General features: G+C 43.5%; 2 protein-coding genes across 4 annotated transcripts in view; one reads left to right on the plus strand and one right to left on the minus strand.

Annotated features, from left to right (window-relative positions):
• sav (scaffold protein salvador) overlaps positions 1-23,756 on the minus strand; it is a 1,023,444-nt gene that overhangs the window by 58,084 nt on the left and 941,604 nt on the right. The window lies entirely within an intron of this gene.
• Positions 1-23,756, plus strand: part of LPCAT (lysophosphatidylcholine acyltransferase) — a 119,357-nt gene that overhangs the window by 26,924 nt on the left and 68,677 nt on the right. The window contains exon 3 of one of the 3 annotated variants that reach the window (XM_071685930.1): positions 20,985-21,202. The exons of 1 other annotated variant lie outside the window; for it this stretch is intronic. In XM_071685930.1, the coding sequence (XP_071542031.1) occupies positions 20,985-21,202 (218 nt within the window). Of the gene's footprint in view, positions 1-20,984; positions 21,203-23,756 lie in introns of those variants that run through there. One more of the 3 variants, XM_071685933.1, reaches the window with a different exon arrangement.

A 23,756-nucleotide genomic window follows, 5' to 3' on the forward strand; every position in this document is an offset into this window, starting at 1 on the left:
GTGGGAAGGTGAAACGCTCATCAGTACACAACACATCTGCGTATGATGAAGTTACATGACCATGTAGCAAATAGTGGCTGAAAACTGAACGTAACTGTTAAACTAAACCATGGTGTGGACGCCACTTGTAGTAGAATACACCTTCCTCTGCTTCGTAGGGGTGACTGCTAACTGAACATAGGCCAATGTACTGTCTGTGTCATACAATTGTTAGTAGTGCGTTAGCTTCTTAGGCCTGTGGTCTGCAACTTCCAAGAGCCTGACCCAACTGAGAGGGAACACGGCAGCTTGGTCCTACACCGATCTTTTAGTAGAAGACCTGCGAAGCCATCGGTCGGTCACTAAGGTGAGGTAATCGAGGGTGGGGCGACGTAGGCGGGGGTGACTGACGAACTCAGACGTCGACGTCTGTAGTGATGGTGGGTGATGCACGTGTGAAGAAGTTACTCTACTGGGTACATGTTGGGCCGGAGCCAGAATAATACCAGACGACCAACACTACCACCTCACCTGCCACATGTTACCAGGGGACTACCACAACCACCCCCCCCCCCCGCCTCACATGTTACCATCACCACCACACCCACACATGGTTCACTTCCATCACCACACCTCAACATTAAGGATGTACCACACATATTTACATGCCACATCCGTGTACCTTCTTTGATCAACCCAGTGTTTGCCCCCCTCCTAGCTCCTCGCTTCCTCCCTTCACCAACAAATATATGTTCCTTTCCATCCTGGATGATGGTGACGTCATTTGCCCGCTAGCTGAGACGGCCCTACAGCCGACGTAATCTCTCAGCCCGCCTGTGTAATCAAGCCACTCGTACACATGCTAGTCTTGGACGAGAGAAGGTAAGGCGAGTGTGTGTAGCAAGCTGACAGGGAACACTGTATCCTGAGGTTAGCTTAGTAACAGTTCGTGAAGAATGTTTTACGTGTACAGAGACAAGCGTTTGTGATAGCGAGGATGAAGGGCACATAGAAGAGGGTAGACGCATGCAAGCATAGAGCGTAAAGGCAATGCATTGGGTATGGTATATCGACGTAGAGGGCTTTAGGGTGGTAGAGGAGAGGGAGTGGTGGATGTTGGGGTTGCTGGAGTGAGAGTGGTAGGGGAGACTGGTTGTGGGAGGTAGGGGAGAGTGGCAGTACTGGGAGTGTAGCATGTGGTGTAGGAGGCAGCCGTCCAGCCAGACCCTCTCCAACCCTTGGGAAGACTTACAGGTGCTCCTAGCTGCCGACACACACACACACACACACACACACACACACACAGATTGACTGCTGAAAATGTGAATGCTGACATCATTCAGAAGTGTAATAAGTTGTATCATGATAAAGTGAGAGAGATGAGCCTCACGAGTGCTGAAACTACCTTCCTGTGCAGCACAAACAGGTGGTTACATACAAACTTAGGTCATTACACACTGGCTATTCAGCTCACACTGGTACCGGTGGGTCACTCGTAAAGTATAGGAAGGTGCTCATCATTACCTAAGCCGTGTGGCTGTCTGCCAGACTGGCGACGGTGTTGTACACCATCTTCCTTTATCGTCTGTATCGGTGTGGTGGATGAGTACATTGCTGCAGAAGGTCATTGGTCTCTTCCACACCAGGCACGGGTCACCAGCCCTCCACACCACACCCACAGGTCACCCACCGGCTTGCCTCACCACCATCTGAGGGTCACCGGCCTGCCTCACCACCCACGGGTCTCCAGCGTGCCTCCACCATCCGCGGATCACCTTTCTATCTTGCTGCTGTTTCGCTCATCTCCTCTCTTTCTCCTGCTAATTCTCTTCCTTTCTCTCTATCAACATTTTTCCGTTCTCTTGGTTTAACCTTCAGGTGAACACCACAGTGTGTGTACCCTGACCACCAGGCCCTTGTCTCTACCACCATCACTTATCGGCCGTCCCCCAAGCCAGCCTAACAGTGCATCAAGCAGGAGATTGTTTACCAAGAGGAAATAGCCCGTTTGTGAAGTTATCATCTGTTGCTGGTTGAATGATTCTCAGGTCTTTTTGGGCCCGGATTCTGTCGGAAACGTTTACTTTAATGAAAAACTGTTTTGTTTCACGATCGCCTTCGCCCTGTAATAACTTGTAGTTATATTGCTGGACGGTAAGAGAAAGAGAGTAATACAGATTCTGATGTTGGCTGCACTGTCCCGCTGCTGCGGGAAGTAATAAAACATTTCCTTTTTTTCTTTTTCTTTTTTCTTTTTTTTTTGGCTTAATTTCTTATTGCTAGAATGTCCTGGACTTTTTCGTTTTACCCTTCCCTCAAGTTATCAAGTAATGGATCTTAAAAGTATTTTTTTTCTACTGACACTGGTTCACAGAGTTTATAATTGTTGAGGCGGAGCTTATCCACCTTCTCAACACCGATCGTATACTTCATAGGCAAACGTCCCCCCATGGAGGACTTGTATGACACCTGATGAACACACCAACATAGTCGCTTGCTTGGTCCAGCGTTGGTTCCTGAGGGCAGAGTAGGGGAGTGTGTGACGAGGTCAGGAAGGATGGCAGCAGATGACATCATCCTCCAACGCTTCACCAGGGGTACAGGGATGACGTATATTCGATCGCTCGATGTAGGAAGACTGTTGTTGGTGGTGTATAAATATCCTAAGGGCGTGGCAGCTCCCATGGCTTGGATTGTGTGCCAGAAACCCCTTCCTGGGTATAAAGCCAAGTTAATGAGGAACAACCTTAGGTTCCTGTTGTACTGTGGTAGATTTACTGTACGAGGAAGGGCTGTATAACAGATACCTTGATGATGATAAACTGTTGAAGCCAACTGTCAATGGTAAGTATACAATAGAGACTTTCACATCAGGGTTATTGTGGCACAGAATGTGTTTGGAAAGCAGAAACCCATGCTGTTGTTTTTTCTGTCTATTCGTATTTGATTTTCAATGATTTGCAGAAAAAAAGAAACGAGTTGTTCATGTGTTGCGAGTAGCTGGCTACTGCAACCGTTGCTGAGAGTGTTTTCCACACTTATATATCCGAGTGTTGCCAGCCTTTCAGTCTTGAACGCGTGGGGTAGGTTAGGTGGCCAAGGACTGCTTCATCCCGTTCACTTCCCAACATTTACGTCATGTGTGATTTTTAACTTTTGTGTGTGTGTGTGTGTGTGTGTGTGTGTGTGTGTGTGTGTGTGTGTGTAATTACCTATTTGTAACTACCCATTTCTACAGCATGGGGAGGGAAGTCTTCGCTCGAAGCGACCCACATCTAGTGAATGCTATTTTTGTATCAACAGGGAGAGAGTTTTGCACTCGTATTGTCCCGTTTCTTAACCTTGTGTATATGTACCACGTCTTTACTTTTCTGTGTGTATACAAACACCCACAAACCTCAGCCTAAGCCAAGTACCCATTCACTGACCATCCTGTGGGACGACTACCGCGCCCAGGACTCGAACTCAAGACAGGCCCTGTGTAAACCATGAGCTGAACCTCTCTCCTCGGTTTTCCGCTTGTCACTGCCGTGCCTGGCCTGGGCCCTGAGGTGATGACACACGGTGTCAAGATGTTTGGTCGACTTTAAGCCATTGGCCCCGAGGGTACGACCCTTGAGTGCAACGGCATGACCCTTAGGTGTGACGACCTGACCTTTTAGCTTATTTTCAAAGGTCAGGACCAGGCTGTTATACCCAGTTGGTCGTAAAGCCATTCTCTAAGGTCGTGCTGTCGTGCTCAAGTGTCGTACCTTCGTGCTCAAGGGATTATATAAAACAACGTAATCGAGCTCACTTCATGTATTTGAAATTCTGGATCACTGAGTACACCCAGAAGGGTTATTGGAGCGCTAGCATAAATGAATGACTAATTATAAAGGATTTTGTTCATTAGTTTCGGGATGAATAGGCTTGTAGCGAGCTGGGCATTGTATATCACGTACACACTTCATTGATTTTGTTTTCATGTGCAGCTCTGTGAGCCACAGAGCCGGGAATAATACTGTAGATCCTGAGACATTAATGTACGGCTTGTCAATAAGGTGTTTGTTTTGGCGTTCATTGATGGTCTGATATAGTAGGTACAAAGGTCATTCGGTGATGGGTAACTGCCTGATTCGTCAGATCGTGGATGGTCTATAAATGAGGGGGAGGGGGGGGAGGGGGAGGAAGTGATTCGTTGGCAGTCATGTGTCGGAGGAGGAGGACACGGGATGAACAGACGAGGAATAGTTCGGAGATGTTGATCTGGAGATGTTTCATGATGTGGACTGGGGTAGTTATGGTGGAGCTGGTTGTGGTGATGGGTACGCTTGTCCTGAGGTAATAAGGAACCGAATGCTACAAGAAGTTTGTGTAATCAGATCACTGGAACCAGTTTATCTGAAAAATAAATATAAATAATTTTGGTTATTCTGACTTTTTAAACCATTTGAGGTCGACTGTGCGTCCCTTAGTGCTAACGACCCTTCAGTTTGATGGCTTGACCTTCACCTGACCCTTAAGGGTCAGATTAAAGGGCTGGCCGTTATAATGAAGGGCCGTAACATGCACTTGAGTGGGATGATTACGAGGTCGTCAGACTGTGTGTCGCAATATTCCATTTGCTCTCATAACCGTATGTCAGGCTACCGTCACTCCTTGTATGGTGGTTCTTGGTGGTCACGTGGGGGTTTCCCAAGAAGCAGCCAGGGGAGAGAGAAACTGATAAACTCCAGGGTAGAGGCCGCACCAGATGTGGGGAGGTGGAGGGAATTGAGGACAATCAATAGCAGAAGAGTGACCGATGATGTGAAAGACGAACACAGTCATCCCGAGAAGAGAAAAACAACAAAGTATCACTGTGAAAAAGGCAAGGGGAAGGTAGGTAGTGTAGTGCTGGAATACTGTATGTAACATGTGAGGTGACGCACGTATGATGTAGTCCCTCATCTGCTTCTGGCACAGGAAATCCGGATTTAGATGGCATGTTGTGTGAGGACGACTGAGAAGTTTTAAGTCTGTGATAAAGCCTTGACGTTTCGTCATTTTCAGCGTGGTGTTGTAACGCAGTGTTCTGGCGGCGTCAGTATGTCGGTGCTCTGTAACAGGGACGTACTCGTAATGCACTGGAAAATGAACTTGACTCTCGGCAGGAGAGGAAAGTATGGTGTAATGATCTCGTCGAGTGGCGGGGGCCTGAGGCAATCGCTGGTCTATATCCTATCAGAGAGTCTAACAGCCGACGCTTAGAACGCTGATGTACTACATTATGTTGTCCTGTATGTAGCTGTAGTGAAGGTGTGGACCATGTGTTAAGCAACGCTGCAGACAACTTCTAGTCAAAACAATGTTCCGCGCCACACTCTTGGTTCCATGAACATTTTTTTTTTCGTAAGCTCTTGCTGCTCAGAAGGAAACAGGCAATTTTTTTTTTTTTACCGACATTATTTTCTACTTACAACCAACTTTTGATTAAAGCTTAGGTCGGGTTTGTTTATACCTGGTGAGGTTGATCTTCTAGCCTGGGTATTTGAATCCTTCACTTAGGTAACCAAACCTGAGGCAGTTAAGCCAGACCAACATTGCTTAATGGCAGATTAAAGACGTCACCACTTGGCCATCAGTGTGGGTAGTGAGAAAACGTGGTGTGGGGAACGCTGCTATTATCCTGGGAGAGACAAGGCCACTGATCAGCTCGGTTGACCTTAGGGTTGGGTAGACAGTAAACAACCCGCATGTGTTTTTAACATGTTTCTTCTCGTCATTTATAGAGACATAGAGACTACGATCAGCGCACAGTTTCTCGACGCTGCTGCTGCTGGTTGGAAGTGATGGGAATTCTGAATAAAATAACTTGGTTGTGGATGTACGTGGCAACGCAGGCTGACCCCCAGACCTTAGTGCTGCTGCCTTCTCACACGAAGATTATATATTTCTGTGTTGTCCTTTCCACTTGTGTTCCCGAAGTGTGATGTATGATTTACGGTTCAATGACCAATACGTAAGCGACAGCCATGAAATCCAGCAACATACATGTGTATGGCAGGTCAAGTTAGTCTCAGAGAGAGCAGTGTGCCGGGTGTATCCGTTAAGTGTCTGGCTCGGTCCCATCACCCAGCCTCTCCCCCACGACCGAGTCCCTCAGCCACAACCCGGCGCACCAACACCTCGGGAAATACGTGTACCGCCGCAGCCGAACGCAAACCCGGGATGATAGAGGAAAAGTCCAGACTGTTAGAATGGGTAGAAATGAGATGATGTTATTAGACAAAGCAGGACCCCTCTTATGGGGTTTCTGAATCTACGAGGCTGCACTCCGCGCAGGAGCATGGAAATGATGACTTCTTTCCAGTAAGAAGGGTCGACGAGAGTCGTCCTTTTTTGTTCCCTAACGATGATCCAACCTCGCTGAAGTGACTTCATGCTCGAGGCTTTAACATTTGGTAAATGGCGTCCTAGCTTTGTCTCTTCGATGTATATCAGCTGACTAATATTTCTCTCTTGTGTCTCCCCTGATGATGTGATTATTACACGAAAGTGCACTTGGGAACTTTTCGTGTTTCATTTTCCCCGTGGACTCATAGGAATATATATATATATATATATATATATATATATATATATATATATATATATATATATATATATATACACGTCCAGTATCAAATGTTTTACGGATTGAGGTCAAGAAACAAAATATAATGAGTTCATATTTCGACAGGAAGTTAGGAACTTATTGCGTAAGTAGGAGAATGAACTTCAGGTTTTAATTCTGTTTCCCTTTAAACACAAATTTTGTGAATAATACGTTAGTCAAAGTGGATGATTCTGAAACTGGCAAGTTATTCTGTGTGACTCTGTGGTGGTTAGTGGCATGACAGTGCAGGAGTACAAATGGGATGATGGATCGGCCGGTACGTTGCCACAGGCTATCGTCAAAACACGGGCTGCACCCTTGGCACCAGCCCCAACTTTTCCCTACTTTGGACGGTTTGATGTCATCTCACCCCGAGCCTTCTGAGCTTCTATAAATATCGCTCGACTGCCCCAGTTCCTGTCGCGACCATGCTGGTTTCTGTGTTACATACGTTACCCTGGCATGGATGACGTCAACCTCAATTCTCTTTCCTGCTTCAAACCACAGTTTGGCCGGCCCTCTACCACCCTTGGATCACATTAGCCACCCTACCACAGACAAATTTGCCTGCAGTCACAACCAGACTCCTCCTTCAAATGTCTCGAATCACATCCTCCCCATATCCCTTCTATCTTGCTAGATAGTAGTATCCTGTGTCTGCCATGGGTCAAAACTCTATGTCTCTATCTTGCATTAAGATGAATCTTTTACCCTGCTCTGTCTTGAGGTACAATCCCGCTTTTTCCTGTTTTACACCACAACCCCAACTTGCCTTAGATCAACACTCAAACCGTCTTTTCTTCCCTTATCTCATCTCTTCTGTGAGACCAATCCCACTCCTATCCTGTCATTAATGTGAACCTTACGCACGCCTCAGTAGGTACACTGTGGAAAGAGCCATCCAATTCTTTCCTAAAGATTGACTGAGGTCTGTCACCCCAACTTACGCTTATTCTGGTTCTCATTTGTCATTAAACTGTTACAGCCACCGGCCTGCATGCCTTCATAGTTAACTCTCTGGGACGGTGCGAACCCTGACGACGACGATGCAACCCTGAAATATATCAGTCTGGCCATTAGCGTGAATTGTAAGCGTCACATCAGACGTCACGCCATCATACCGAAGTGCTGTACCTTCGTTTTCAAGGGGTCAGATTGTGAATCTCGATTAGCACTGATTGTAGCAATTTTTAGCATTCGTCGGCACGTGAGCGCGTACCGGGTCCCCTAGCCAGCATGGTGTCCGTTGGATGAACCCGATCTCGTGGGAGGTACTTGGCAGCCACCAGCAGACCGATTCCACTTTTTTTCCCTGTGTACACCCGCCACATCCACTTGCCATTTAATGCTGGCGTGGTCCCACTGGCTCTTCCCTGGATTCCTTCAGCATCGTATTTCATAGCTAACGAGGAGCTGAAGTGTGCTACCGAGTTTTCCTTCCAAAATTATGGCTCATGATTGCCTATTTATTAGAGAAGATGGCTCTTCCCACCTGACTGGCCTTACAGCGTGGGGATCTTACTGTCAGATGAGCGGAAGAACACCTCCTCGGAGCGAAGAAAGTGAATTGCAGCACAGGAGCTTTCTCCCTTTGTTAGAATTCTGTCCTACTTTCTCCCTCAGAACCGAGTCTTGGTGTAGGCTGCTTAAACGCTACACCTTGTTTACGTTCTCCTTGACATTTGAAACAGGTGCGGGTAAACTAGAAATCACTACAGTCTCTTTTGGTCAGATATACAGCGCGGTAGAACCTTCAACCATCCATGTTTCGTGACACGATAAACACCTCTAAAGCAATTTCACCGATGTTACGTCAGGTGCCTATTTTCCTGGTTATGAATAAGTTACTCGTTTGATGTGTAAAAGAGGTAGCAGCTACGTGCCGTTCACGTCCCACGTAGCACAATGGTTCATACGGTCCTCAATATATTTTCACTGGACAGAATTTCCAGATCTTGTAAGGAATGATATTCTGGATATTGGCGACACCAGAAATCATACAAATATCTCAATTCAGTATGGAAGACCAAGAATCGAGGGACGATCGAACTGATTAAGAAAACAGTTTGCCTTTTGTTTACGTCATGAACGATATTACAGTCATGAATAGTACGAAAAAATTGTCTGCCTCGGGTTTACATTTTATACGTTGCTTTTAAAGCAGCAAATAGCCTTTTATGGAAATATTTCTTTAGTGTGTCAAGAGATATCACAGCTTCACTTGAGACATATTCTTTAAACTTATTCAAACGAATATAATGATCCCTGGAGGTTAGTTTCATTATACTCAAAAACGGAAAAAAATCAAAATTGAAAGTTAGGTAATACCTTTCAGGCAAATCTCACCTAAAAGTTTCCTTCGACACTTCAAAGCTGAATTTCTTTATTCATTTTACAATGATATGACAACAGTTAAACGTTCAGTACAGGAAGAAGCCGAGTACATGGGAAAGCCAGATTACAGAAGCCCTGTTTCTGACGAGGACATGTGCGATCAGATACCGATAATACCGTAAATTCTGATCTTTATAGATGGAGACAGGATAGTAGAGCAAAAGACTTCAATCCAAGGAAGATAACGAGACAAAGATGGGTCGGAATGCTGGGAAGACGTGCTACTTGTGGGTCAGGAGACCAGGAGATTAACTGATTAATCCAAAGGTTAGAGAGAAGGAGAGGCCTTGAGGAGCCTGGGTTCAGTGGCACTGATGACGCAGGCAGCTGCTGGCGTTGTCACCATACCGCGTGTTGCCTAACGAAGCTGGTGACCGACCCAGTCCTTCAGAAAACCAGGGTGTACGAGAGCCGTGACGAGCGTCACAGTAATATGACGATATTTGTCTGTGGTAAACCAGGGTGTAGTGGTGGACATTGTGGTTATGTGACTGGAAGTATAGATTCCGCATCAACATCATACTTCCGTGGTAACTGATGACATACGGTTACTCATGACGTATTCTCACACCCCTTGCTGAAGTCCTGACACGGTCGCTATATAATGTATTATATTATCCTGACGCTCCCTCTCACCTTGAACTGCACGAGGGAAAATTTAGAATAATTGGTTTACGGAAGAAAATTTAATTAACCTGATTGCTATTTGTTTTAAAAGACGGGCCATATTTCGCTCCTCTTCCTATGTTAGTCATAATGGATGACGGTTTACTCTGGGTAACTAGTTAAAGGCCCATTTGCCACCCTCGTCGAGAGAGAGAGAAGAGAGAGAGAGAGAGAGAGAGGTTCCTATTGGTGGTGGGATTCTTTCTCTCTTGTGCCTGACAAAGTTTTGGTCTTGGTTTTCAAATGAATTTTTCGTAAGTTTTCGTCTTAGTTTTGGTTTTCTTGGTGTTTGGTTTGATCGATGGACTTTACCTCTTGTTCGTTAACTTGGGTGGCATAAGTGTGACCTGCGGAGGAGGACTGTGGCTCCCTGAGGGATGTGACAGCGTGAATGTAACCTCTGAGACACTGTGACCCTCCAGGAGATGCGACGTGAGTGTAACTCCGGGAGGATAGTGAGGCTTTCAGGGATGTGACGCTGCCAGTGGCGAGTGGTTGATGTGGTGAGCCTCTCCACCTTCCTGTTTACCTCCTCTTTTCACTTCATTCTCTCCTCCTCCCTTCTCCTGCTATGTTCTACTCTCTCTTCCCTCCTCCTCCTCCCACATTCTTCCATCTTTCCACCTCCTTACCCGTTCTACCACTGCTCCTCCTAACCACGTTCTCCCTGTCTCCTGCCCCTCCCTCATTGCTCGCTCTCCTCTGCATCTCCCACGCTGCCTCTAACATCTCACTCCATTTCACCCATTTCTTCTTGTTTTACCTCTATCCCATCCTTTGCCTCAAACCACTTCATTCCTCATAGTATTCTTTCAGCCACGCCTTGTTATTTCAGTGAAGTTTACTCCTCTTACCTTCGTATGTACCCCGAGACCTGTGTGGTATTTCCTCAGTTCTCCTGACCAGCTTGTCAGTTCCGTTGTGTGGGCCGTGTCCCGTCAAGTGACTAGAACTCTTCAATTCTCCCACTCACTTCCTGCTTTCTCTTCTAACCTCCAGCTTAAACTGCTTTTTGATGCCTCGTCCTCCTCTATCACTGCTTTCTTTACTACGTTTTCTTCTTCCTCTCCCACTTCACATGTAAGTCCTTACTCACGACTCTCTCTTATTCACGTGTTCTGTCTTCTTGTTCCAGCTTCAAGCGTGTCCCTCAGGTTTCTGCAGTTACTCCTTCATTTCCGTTCTCTGTGTCAGCCTCCTACTACAATATTGACCCCCAGTCCCTCCCACCCAGCCACCGGTGCCGTGCCCCACAGGCAGAATCCGGCAGGAACCGACGGCGGCGGATCAACCTTCCCACTTTAGCCGTGTCCCAGGATGGCACGTTTAATCCTTATCCTAGCACTGTCATGCTACATTTCGGACCCTATTCCTCCTGCGCCATTCTCATGAATATTCCCTGCAGTTCCTCGTCTCCTGCGGGAGCATTAAGGAAACTGGCCATCTTGGCTTTCACTCAGGAATAAAGGGATGAAGTGGATTTAATCAGTTATTACATATATGACGTAATCAATATTATTCATGAAAGAGCCAAACCCATAAGGTTTCCTTTTTTCATATATCAGTTTTCAAGCATTCAAATCGAACGATATATACTGAAAAGATGAATTAGTAAAACCTGAACAGGAGGGTGGGAGACATGTTGGGGATAGAGTAGATTGGAGCGATGTGGTATACTTTGGGCGACATGCTGTCAACCACGGAATGGACTGTTGGGCTTGACAATGAATGATGGGCTCTTACATGAGAGCTGGAGAGTTCATGTGAGCAATGAGACCACTGTTTCTCTATTCCTGGAGCTACTTAGTTAACGTAGGAGACAGCTAACGTGTATATATATGTAGAATATATGTAAATTCGGACCAATTTGCATCATAGCTGTGGAAGGAACGAAATTCAGATCATACAAAAGAAATTTCATGGTATGGTGATGTCGTATTGCCTCACTTTTGGAGAAGACCACAGAGGAAGAGGAACTGTAGACTCAGGAAATAGGTTGACAGGCTGGGATTTGTAAACTCTCTAATCCACGTAAACAGGATTAACTGATGACGCTTTTCCCTCCCGACTGGATTACAGTTGCGTGCTCACACCACCCTGCACACAGTCGGAAAAAAAATAACACCCTCTGCATTGGTTCATTGGCAAAGCCTACAAAACTAGAAAACTATACGATATACATATAACATGTGCTGGCAGGCCTAGTCCTTTAACCTGCATACGAAGATGGACACTTGCGGCAATGAGAGAAGATGGAAAATGTGCATATTAAATCCACTATTGAGAAGAGATGCCAAAGAAAGCATTGGCCACAATAATATGAATGTTTGAGGCCCAAAACTATTCAACCTACCTTCTACAAGTGCTGCAACTGTGACAACCATGGGAAAACCAATAGACTTTACGGAAAACGAGTAGACAGTATCCTCAAGTTGCCTGAGAGAGAATTCCGTTATCTGGGCCGTGCAGGTTGAGAGAGACTATACAGCATCAGTGGTTGAAGAGGAAAATAGATATCTTCCAACAGCGTACACCTGGCCAGACTCCGTGTGTCAGGTTTGGTGCCTGGGTCAACCAGCTCCCCAGAAACAAAAATATTCACCGGGACAGTTTGGCCTTTGGCCAGCCTGCTTAGACATCAGTTAGAAATTTAGACCGTGTGATGATCATGATACTACGGCAATGCAGTGCTCTAATATCCATGGTGTAGAGGGAATGGTTTTGTATATGGAGGGTGCTAATAGTCGAAGCTGCCGTGCCTTATAGTCGTTTACCTATGTGAGGGACTGGATGTGCTGTGGACGGTGGAGGAGCCGGCACTAAATCAAATATATATATATATCTGTTTTTCTATTTTTAAGAAGATCTGAGAAACCTCGGACCAAGATGGTAGTTCCACTGCTTAAGAGGCGAAGGACGATAATTGTTGGAGGATTTGAAAAAGACGATGAGAGATAGAGAGAGAGAGAGAGAGAGAGAGAGAGAGAGAGAGAGAGAGAGAGAGAGAGAGAGAGAGAGAGGAGAGAGATTCTGTTCACGTTGCTGAAAAGATTTTCGTACGGATATTACTGGGGGACAAGTGTAAACGTTTGAGTGCAAGGAGAGTGTGATGGTAGAACGTGTACACTCATCCAACCGATCCATGGCCCTCCCTGGTCGACAGATCGCACCTAACACACTTCACTTGGCCTGTTTACATCATTCATTCGCCAGTTTTGTTCGTTTGCATCTGTGATTCCGATTTCTTCCCAAGTTGTATATTGTTACGTCCCGTACTGTTATGTTACGAGGAGGAGAGATGACGCTGGCAATGTTTCGTGAATCATGGCAGGGCGTGTGGTGATTGGTGAAGGATACAATGGGCGCGAGATGTACTGATCTGATCACCACCACCACCTGTGCCCCGCCACCAACATACCCAGTACGTGCAGGTGAATAACTCACACACGTAATGTTTTTGCTTTGTGTTGAGTACCGCAGGTTTTTGCGCGAAGTTTGTCTGGCGGCAAACAAATAGTATTTCTATTCTGACGAAAGTTACCGACTCTAGTGTAATGAACTGTAGCTTGTGATAACCATTACGTTCACTTACATACATACGTACATACTTAAATACATATAGTGGCCCAGCGACCCGAGCGTCCAAATACGGATAGGTTTGATTGTGGCGTCCTTGAGTGGCACTTGTCGAAGGTTGAGGGGGTCACGCTCGACCAGTCTGACTGGTTGCACGTATTGATACGTGTATCGCTTCACCTCCACACACCCTTGACCCATCATAGTACACCTGGTTCTCCATACATCTCCAGTTGATTCCTCATACTTCCCCTGATTCCTTATACTTCTCCCGATGCCGAATGCATCCCCTAATGAACCTTCATACTTTCCCTGATACCCTGATATTCTGCCTGACTCTCCCATACTTCCCCTGATACCTCATACTTTCCCCCAGTACACGCGCCTGACTACTCATTATATTCCCCTTCAACCCTACTTTTTCTCATATCCCTCATAATTGACCTCATTCCTCTTATATCCCAGAGAGGACCTACCTCACAACTGCATACTTCTTACACATATTACCTACCACACCTGTCAACCCTCACCCACCCGTCTACCCTCACACATCCATCTACCCTCACACGCCCGCCTACCCTCACACATCCGTCTCCCTTCACACGCCCGCCTACCCTCAAGCATCCGTCTACCCTCACACGCCCGCCTACCCTCACATGCCCGTCTACCCTCACACGCCCGCCTACCCTCACACGTCCGCCTACCTTCATACACCCGCTCACCTCTCCCACGTCTGACCTCGCAGCCGACTCGCCCTTCAGTCTTCACACAACCCTCATTTGCAACTTGGTAAGAGTTCAGATCATTTTATCTGGCAATTGTCTATGTATGTTACATGAAATTATCTGAAATACTGAATTGCGATTTCACTTCATAACTACTATCATCACGGACTAGGAGTATGAAGAGCCTCTCCAAGCCTCCACACTGCATTTACTGCTCTGGCCATATTCTTAACACTCACACACACGCACGCACACACCAGTATATAATAGCTTAGTTTTCAAAAGGTTTATTTTCTTAACTAACTTCGTGTTTCTTGTTATGAGGGCGATGTATGTCCTTGTCGACATAGCCAGTCTGTTACGTCAGGAACCAAACCTATAGTTTATGCCACTCCTATCGCTATAACCCGCTGGCACTTGTGTAACGTGCAATACAATTTGACTGTTAGAGGGAAGGAGGAGGTACATTACGGTCAGTCTGTGAGTGGCTGGTCTCCATACAGGACTCTCTCTCTCTCTCCTTTCCACTAGTTTATTGACCATATGACTTTCCTTTATCGCGTGATGTTTATTCATTGTCTGTTTTACAATCTATTTCTTCTTTATTTTTTCTCTATTTCTTCGTAATTTCTCAGTTGTAATTCTTTTGGGTTCATGTTTGAGCGTGTATGTGTGTATCCATCATGGTCCCTAGTGCTGATCTAGATAAAAGGAACATGATATGATCATCCACCTAATGTATAGGACGAAAACTGCGAGCGGCACACTCTGCGTCACGTTATACCAGCTAGTCTGCCTTTTTATTCGTAACAAGAGCTGGTTGAGGAAAGGTTGTTGTCCATTCCTTATTACCCGCTTGGTGTTACCTGTTTGTATTCATGGAGAAGCAGATTCGTACTATACGGGCCTCACCTCACATCCTGGTATTTTCATCATACACTCTTTTGATTTTCCCACTGGTATTCCGCGCTTTACGTCTGACTCCGCTTCTTCCACGAGCCCACAAGTCTGTTTCTGAATAGGGATGCTTCCTAATGACCCTCAACACGCTTTTTCCTGCCTTACGTCCACTTTTCTGTTATTTTAGATTCTCTTTCGATTTCAAAAATCTTTTTGTGGCTCTCTAGAAATGCATATTTAGTCCTTACTCTTCTTTCTTCTAAAGTGGGCAGTATAAGGGTTTGTCTGTCTTATCTCGTTCCACTAAGGTGTGCCGTTCTTGCTGCATTCATTTGGAACCTTTCCAACAGGTTTCTGTAGTTCGTCAGGTCTCACGAGCCCAGAATGATGCGACACCTCCCAGCTGGGGGTCGTGTATATCTTCCCAGGTACCTCTGTTCATGGACAGTTACAATCTTCCTAAGATGGAGATCTCGTGATAGGCACCAAGTCGACTCACAAATCCCTCTCACATATTCTTGCAGCTTCTTTTCATCTAGATGGTATTCGTCCGAAGACCTTCTCCCGCTATGGCTCATCTTCAATGCTGTTTATTTACCCGTCTTGAATATCATCAACCATGTATCAGACCAACTTCAGCGTTTGTCTGGGTTTTCTTGTAAGTACAATCCTTTTCACTCAACATACGAAACTGTATCCAGGTATGAATCCAATCCTCTCGGTCAGTCATTTAGATGGATCAAGAAGAGCAGTGAGACCAGGACCAAGCCCTGCAGCACGCCACTTGTGATAAAACCTATTTCGAGAAGGCTCATTTGACGTTTTACCTTTGTTCCCTTCCTATAAGGCAACTTCTCCATCAAAAATGTCTTCCCCGTAAATCTTGTCTGAAGGTCAAGCTCCGTAACCTACCTCACATGTAACACACTTTCAAATGTTTTTGGCCAGTCCAGATACTCACAGTCAACCCGTTCTTCTACTTCATCCATTTTTTGTGCGTATGTCCAAATATTTGTGTATGCCTGAATGTATATATGTGATTAACACCTGTGGCTACTACTGTAAGTTCTGAGAAGTTCCGCCAGTCCCCTGTAAATATCATTTCCTGACGTCATGTTTCCAGAAACATATACACACCCCTGATTTCGCCAAGTAGCCATTTACAGACCAAATCCAAAGGAGATGGTGAACTGCGTTGGCTGTGAGGCGGATACCATGTCCTGGATTCGAGCCCTGGCCCATTAGGCTGATGATTCGCAGCGTTTTGCCACTGTATCCGCACGAAGGCAGGCCAGCCAGCCAGCCATTCATAACGGAGTTCGTCGCACGCTTGGGAGCGTTGCCTAGCCGCGGTTATATGTAACGTGAGTGGGCAGCCGGTTAGCAATATATTTTTGCAGATGAACGATGAGATGGTGCTTCCGATTATTTTAAACGTCCTCCTTACCGAACCCAATTTAGGCTTGCCTGGTTAGGTGTGGTTATATAGGTTCATTTAGGCTGATTTTACGTAGATTTACTGAATATATATATATATATATATATATATATATATATATATATATATATATATATATATTTTTAGACACATTGGTGGTTTGACACCATGCCAGTGACTATACTGGGGACGAGTTCGGCTCCGGGAAGAGGAAGAATCGCCACATACCTGTTGTGTCGACCAAAACTATCGTACGGCGGAGAGGCTTATTAGGAATAGCCGTATATTTTTTGTTAGTTTATCTTAAACATACATGTGAATAACTACACTGTTAGTGTACCCACGGCCGAAACACAGTTTATGTATCAGGCCGCTATAGATAAGTTTGTCGTTTCACCTACAGTACCGCGGTAGCGTCGCTGGACCTCTTCACCGAGGTATCGTATGTTTGGCAGGCTGGGGGTCACTGATCATGCGCCAATGTTTTTCTCCCATTCTCTACATACTTTTTTTTTTGAAGGGTTTTGGGAAGTGTCTTTTGTAATAGAAGCCGATGAAATTATGCAAATACACCGACTCCTCGAGATGATAAGGTATTAATTATGAAGGAAATGTTGTCCCCTGCACCATATGAGGTTTCAAACCCGTGTCCATACACTCGAAATTTCAGACGATCGAATATTAGACTTCTTTGGTACCAAGCAATTTAATCTAAATAAGCAAGCTTTTTGTTTTAATGCTATTGCTCTACTATGAGAGTTGTATGGCACTTAATATTTACAGAGGTTCACCATCTCTTTTTCAGATGTTTCAGAGGTTGAGGTCGATATCTTCAGAAACAAACGGGGCGTAATGATATGGGCTTTTATGTGAAGGTGTATCATTCTCACTCTCAGAAGATAACCCAAGAAAGTGTTAACTCCCACTTTTAAGGGCCCGGTTTAGTGGTCAAGATGTGCTTGGGTTGAAATTGGACTGGAAAAAGAACATTTGTGAAAATTTCACAATGACGATGTACCACGATTTTTGAGAATATCAGTTTTGTTCGGAGGGACATATTACATTATATGAATAGTGTGAATGTCTTACAAAACCGTCAAGAGTTGGTGTATGAACACACACACACACACACACACACACACACAGAGAGAGAGAGAGAGAGAGAGAGAGAGAGAGAGAGAGAGAGCAGTTTCAGACAGGTTGCCCTTGAAGAGAGCATGAATCCGTCACAAGGGCCATCATTACAAGGGCAACACAATCAAGACTCGTATTTTGAATACATATCAGCTTGAGAGAAAACTTTTTAAATGTGTTGTGCAACAGCTGAACCCTTTATCAAAACATCGTTTCTTGCTCGATTTATGTGATATAATACCTTAAGTGAATGACAAGATTATCAGTTAATAAAGATGGCTGGAGGCGAGACCAAGAAAATCAAACGAGATTTCCCTTGACAGAGACAAAATTTGGCCCATACCCTTCATATATATATATATATATATATATATATATATATATATATATATATATATATATATATATATATATATATATAAGGATGGGGAAGAAAGAATACTTCCCACGTATTCCCTGCGTGTCGTAAAAGGCGACTATAGAGTCAGAAGCTGGGGCTTGGAAATCCCCTCCAGCTTTACTATAACGAAAGAAGGAACATAAAATGGGGCCAAATGAGGAGTTTTCCCTCTAAGGCTCGGTCATCTGTTCTGGAACGCTAATTCACTAATGCAGGATAGGGCGAATATGTAAAATAAAAATATGTGTGTTGTTTATTGGCTGGTTAGGATTTTCAATGTATGTATGGATAATGGTGAGAATCGGCAGAATGCGTGTAGTGCCATTTAAGTGCAAGAGGGATAAAGGTAAGTGTTCATACTACAGAGGTATAAGTTTGATGGTTGTACCTGGTAAATTGTATGGAACGGTTGTGATTAAGAGAGGGAAGGCATGTAGAGAACATCAGATTAGGGAGGAAGAGTGTGGTTTCAGAAGTGGTAGAGGATTAGTGGATAAGGTGCTTAGAGAAGAATGTATGTGAAAAATACTTAAGAGAAACATATGGAGTAGTATATGGCATTTATAGATCTGAAGAAAGCATATGATAGATTGATAGAGTTGCCTTATGGAAGGTCTTAGGACTGTTTGGTGTGGAGGAAAGCTGCTAGAAGCAGTGAAAAGATTTTATCATAAGTGTAAGGTATGTATCTGAGTGGAAGAGAGGAGAGTGAATGGTTCCAAGTGAAAATTGGTCTGCAGCAAGAGTGTGTGATGTCACCATGGCTGTTTAATTGGTTTATAAATGGGGTTGTGAGGGAAGTAATTGTAAAAGTCTTGGAGAGTGGGGTGAGTATGCACTCTGTATGGGATGAGAGAGCCTGGTAAGTGATTCAGTTGCTGTTAGCTGATGATAGAGCACTGGTGGCAGATTTGAGTGTAAAAATGCAGAAGTTGGTGACCGAGTTTAGAGGGGTGTGTAAAAGGAGGGAGTTGAGAGTAAATGTGAATAAAAGCAATGTTATTAGTTTTGGCAGAGTTTAGGGACAGTTTAGTTAGGTCTGATTATGCATAGAGAAAAATTAGAGGAAATGAAGTGTTTTAGATACCTGGGAGTGGACATGGCAGCAAATAGAACCATGGAAACTGAAGTGAATCACAGTGTGGGTGAGGGGAGCAAAAGTTCTGGGAGCACTGAAGTATGTGTGGCAAGAGAGATGATTATCTGAGAGGGTAAAAATGGGTATGTTTTAGGGTATAGTAGTCCCAGCATTATCAAACAGATGTGAGGCATGGGCTATAGATAAGACTGTGCAGAGGAGGATGAGTGTGTTGGAATGTTTAAGGACAATAAGGGGTGTGAGGTGGTTTGATTGAATATATAATGAAAGGATAAGAGAGATGTGTGGTAATTAAAAAAGAGTGAGTTTGAGAGAGCTGAAGAGGGTATGCTGAAATGGCTTAGACATACAGGGAAAATGAGTAAGGAAAGGTTGACAAATAGAATGTGTGTGTCAGAAGTAGAGGGAACAAGGACAATGGAGAGACCTTATTGGAGATGAAAGGATGAAATGAAAAAGAATAGTAACAATCATGACCCAAACATGCAGGAGAGTGAACTGCATACAAGGGATAGAATGAAAAGGAATTAAATGGTATACAGGGGTAAATGTGCCATCACTGGACTAAAACAGGGTATGTAAAGCATCTAGAGTAGACCATGGAAAGGTTTGTAGAGCCTGGTTGTGGTTACAGAGCTGTGGTTTTGATGCATTACATATGACAGCTAAAGAATGGATGTGAGCAAATGTGTCCTTTGTTTGTTCCTGGTGCTACCTCACTAATGTGAGAAATTATATATCTATATATTTCACCCTCCTGCATGTTGAGGCCCCAATCACTTAAAATCTTTTTCACTCCATCTTTCCACTTCCAATTTGGTCTCCCACTTCTCCTCGTTCCCTCCACCTCCGACACATATATCCTCGTGGTCAATCTTTCCTCACTCATTCTCTCCATGTGACCAAACCATACACCCTCTTCTGCTCTCTCAACCACTCTTTTTATTATCACACATCTCTCTCACCCTTTCATTACTTACTCGATCAAACCACCTCACACCACATATTGTCTTCAAACATTTCCTTTCCAACACATCCACCCACATTTGGCCATCTCTTAGATTTTATAGTGGATGGGAAATCTATCCTAGAATTACGTCACTTGTGGTTGGGAAGCTGCTTTGAGAAAAAAGTTATTCTCTGATTGTGCTTTAAGTTCATATGATGTAGATTTTATTGATATATGATATTTTTCATATTCTTCATAATCAACTGTTGGCTCAAGAACAGCTGTACAACACAGTCTATTCCTTATTTCATATGTATTTCCATTTGTAGTCTATGTTCAAGTATTTCCATTTGTAGCCTATGTTCATATTCAGTACCATATGGGAAGGTTTGTGCTTAAGTATTCTGAATGTCTTAACACAGTAATTGTAAGGCCTGTCTAATGTGGCCAGTAAACATGACTCCTAGAAATTGTCGTCAAAGGCTTTTTTATTTCGTCCCTAGTAACTGGACTAGGAGGATCCTGTTCCTCTGTCAAGGAATAAAGTATTGAAATTGAAAGTGAATACTTTTTGAAAATTATAAATGTATCTTTATGTATTGTGATAAATAAGTACCTGTATTTGTTTATCTAGGTTGAACTTCAAGTTTGCAGTAAATTCACCCATAATTTTTCTTATTTATGTAATATCTTGGTTTGAAGGGAATTCTGTCTTTCACTTTACTGATTTTTCCTTCACATTCTTTTGATTTTATAATGATACATAGAACTATTCTAATTCTTATTTCAGTTTAAGGATATTCCAGGTTTTATAAAGAACTACATACTTTGCCGCAGCCACCATTTTATTAGTACCGGAAGAATTTGGAGGTGAAGACAGAATATCCCAGCAGGCTTCAGTGTCCTAAATCCTTCACATTTGGTTAGGTTTCCGATGCTCAGAAGAACACTTTTTGGTACTTAAATGGGTTTTATTTCAAAGTTTCCATTACACATGTATAGTCCACAGTCAATGATATGTTATTGTTTTGTAAGTTTTTCATGTAACAGCCAAAGCTGCTTACAAATATAAATAACTAATTGTGTTTTGGGTACCTTCCCTCAGTGTGATGAAGGAGCTGGTGCGATGGGGGGTGCGGGGGGTCTTCACGGCAGGGGGGTTCCATCTGGTGCAGGTCAAGGGCCACCAGGCACACCCTAAGGAGGCCCCCATCCTGGCTGTGGCACCCCACTCCACCTACTTTGATGCCCTGCCCATTGTCGTCATGGGGGCTCCCAGCGTCGTCGCAAAGGGGGAGGTCACAAAAGTGCCTTTCTTCGCAAGTACGGGGAAATTGTAACAGTGGTTAATTCGTATCATGCAATGGTCTCATTAATCTTAGAGTGGTAGCTTTCACAATTAATCTGACCTCATTAAAGAGATAAAAGTACCATCAAATTATCTTCATTGGTATCTGGATTAACGAGGCATAATGGAAAACGAGGTTCATAGGAAGCGGTAATCTGGTAGATGTCAGTGCTGGGGAAGGAGGGGGAGCACCTACTATCACACCTGACTGTAGTTGATGATTTAGGATTTTATGCACCAATACATTGTACACATCCTGGAGACTACAAACTCAAACAAAAGTAATGGAAAATTACATTGCAGCTGGTGTAAAGTCTAGTACATTATCATGAATACATATAGATAATAATCTTAAGGCAAAGTATACCAAAAGATTTACCATTACAGAAGACATAAGCTACCTATAATGCACTGTATCTTAACATGAATACATACAGTTAATGATCTTAAAGCAAAATATACCAAAAGCTTTACCATTACAGAGATATAAGCTACCAATAGAGGCATTAATTCATCTTATAATAGAAAATTTATTTATGCATATTTCCGTACATATCAAATCCATATTTTTCATTGCATAATCAAATATTAAATATTCACTCCCTTAACAAGCTGTACTTGAGATTTTATGTAAAAGTATAAATCTTGAACTTAATATGGTTTGAATTTGATGTTCAGCCTTAATGCATAATCTTAATAAAATCAATCTTACAGTAAATGCACAAAACTACCTATGCATACCAACATCCAACCCTATACACTGCTTGAAAAGCTACTGTTCCTGTAATATGACTGATTTTTGCAAATGTTGTATTCACCCTCAGTTTTAAGAATATCACATAGACATGTGTTCTCAAAAGGAGTTCTTCAAGGATAAAGTCATTTTAAAACAGTAAAATGCATGGGTATTGTTTCCCTGAAATATGTAGCACTTTGTCTTTGCAAACTATTACACCTGGTTATCAGTAAAAATAATCTATATATATATCTGATATGCCATCTCATGCCTACAGGCAGGATGACCCAATGTTCCTCAAATATTCATCTGCATCCTTTTACATCCTGAATCATCATTCCTCTTTTGTAACACTTCTCCTACCACATCCACATGCTTCACTTCCATAGATCCACCTTTCTGTGGTTACCCCATTCTCATCTTTATTACATTTATTACACCTCACCCATCTTGTATGCCTCCTTTTCACCTACTATCAGCATCTAACATTCTCAGTACTCACTGAACCATCTTAGAATTCTTGCTCCACACACACACCTTAAGAAATCTGCTCTACTGCAGTCTCTTCATTATTCATTCTCATGACCTTTTCAGAGCACCTTCAACTTTTCTGTCTTTCATCAGTTCATTCATATACTTGTATAATGCTCCTCAGATATTTGAAATTTTGAAACCTCGAACTGGCAACCATCTAGCTATATATTAGTCCAGTCCTATTTTTCTCAAGCACCACCTTGATGATGTTTCTAATCACTTTCAGTTTCTTTCTCACTCTTAAAATCTCATAACTTTGGGAATTCTGATATTTTACCCATTAATGCAGCAACATTTGCAAAAATTGGCATTTGCCTTCTATTTCCATCTATCTTTCTGTCTTCACAATTCTTTCCTTAGTAAAATTTTACAACCTAAAAAAAATGTTAATAGCTTAGAAAACATAACTTCAATCCTGATGGAAAATGCCCTTATTTTGCATTCTGCAACAACATATGCCATAGTTTTTATTAAAAATACATTTTTAAGTTGCTGTGATAAAGTAAATAGATTTACACAGTATGTGATAAGGGAAGTTAACTGGTTGAGGTTGGTAGGCCTCTGGCATTGTGGATGGGAGCCTGTCTGGCAGGTTTGTAGTCTGGAGGGCATGCGCATGGCGTGGTGGGGACTGTAACATCAATACGTCCATTACATATGGTGAAAATTTTGCCATTATCTAAGCAGGTATGCAGCTGAGTTGTAGAACAACATTTTATATGGTGCATAGAAAGTCATAGATTGTTGTGATGTTATGGGGAATTCCTAGCAGTGAGGATATTGTAGATTTTTGACATGAATCAGAATGTTGGCGACTTGGCATCATTTGAGGGATGTTGGCTGTGAGAGAATGGTCAGCACCCCTCAAGTGATGCCAATTCACCAACACAACACAATGATTCTTGTCAAAATTTCACAATTCCCCATAACATCACAACAATCTGTGGCTCTCTGTGCTCCATATATAATGCTGGTCCACGACTCAGCCACATACCTCCTTAGATAACAGCAAAATTTCCACTATCTGTAATGGTGTGTTGATGTTACAGTTGCCATGCTCATGCCCCCCTGGCTCATTACCCATCAGGAAAGCTCCCCTCCACAATGCTGCAGGCTTATCAACCTCAACCAGCTACCTTCCTTTCCTACAAGGAAGATATGATAAAGTAAATGCAGTGGTTTATGTTGTGGATACCGATTATGTACGTTGGTGCTACATATCTTGATTTTTTAAGGTTGTTATTGATTTCATGACGTCT

Source organism: Panulirus ornatus, chromosome 41 (genome assembly GCF_036320965.1).
Source record: "Panulirus ornatus isolate Po-2019 chromosome 41, ASM3632096v1, whole genome shotgun sequence".
Classification (NCBI taxonomy): domain Eukaryota; kingdom Metazoa; phylum Arthropoda; class Malacostraca; order Decapoda; family Palinuridae; genus Panulirus; species Panulirus ornatus.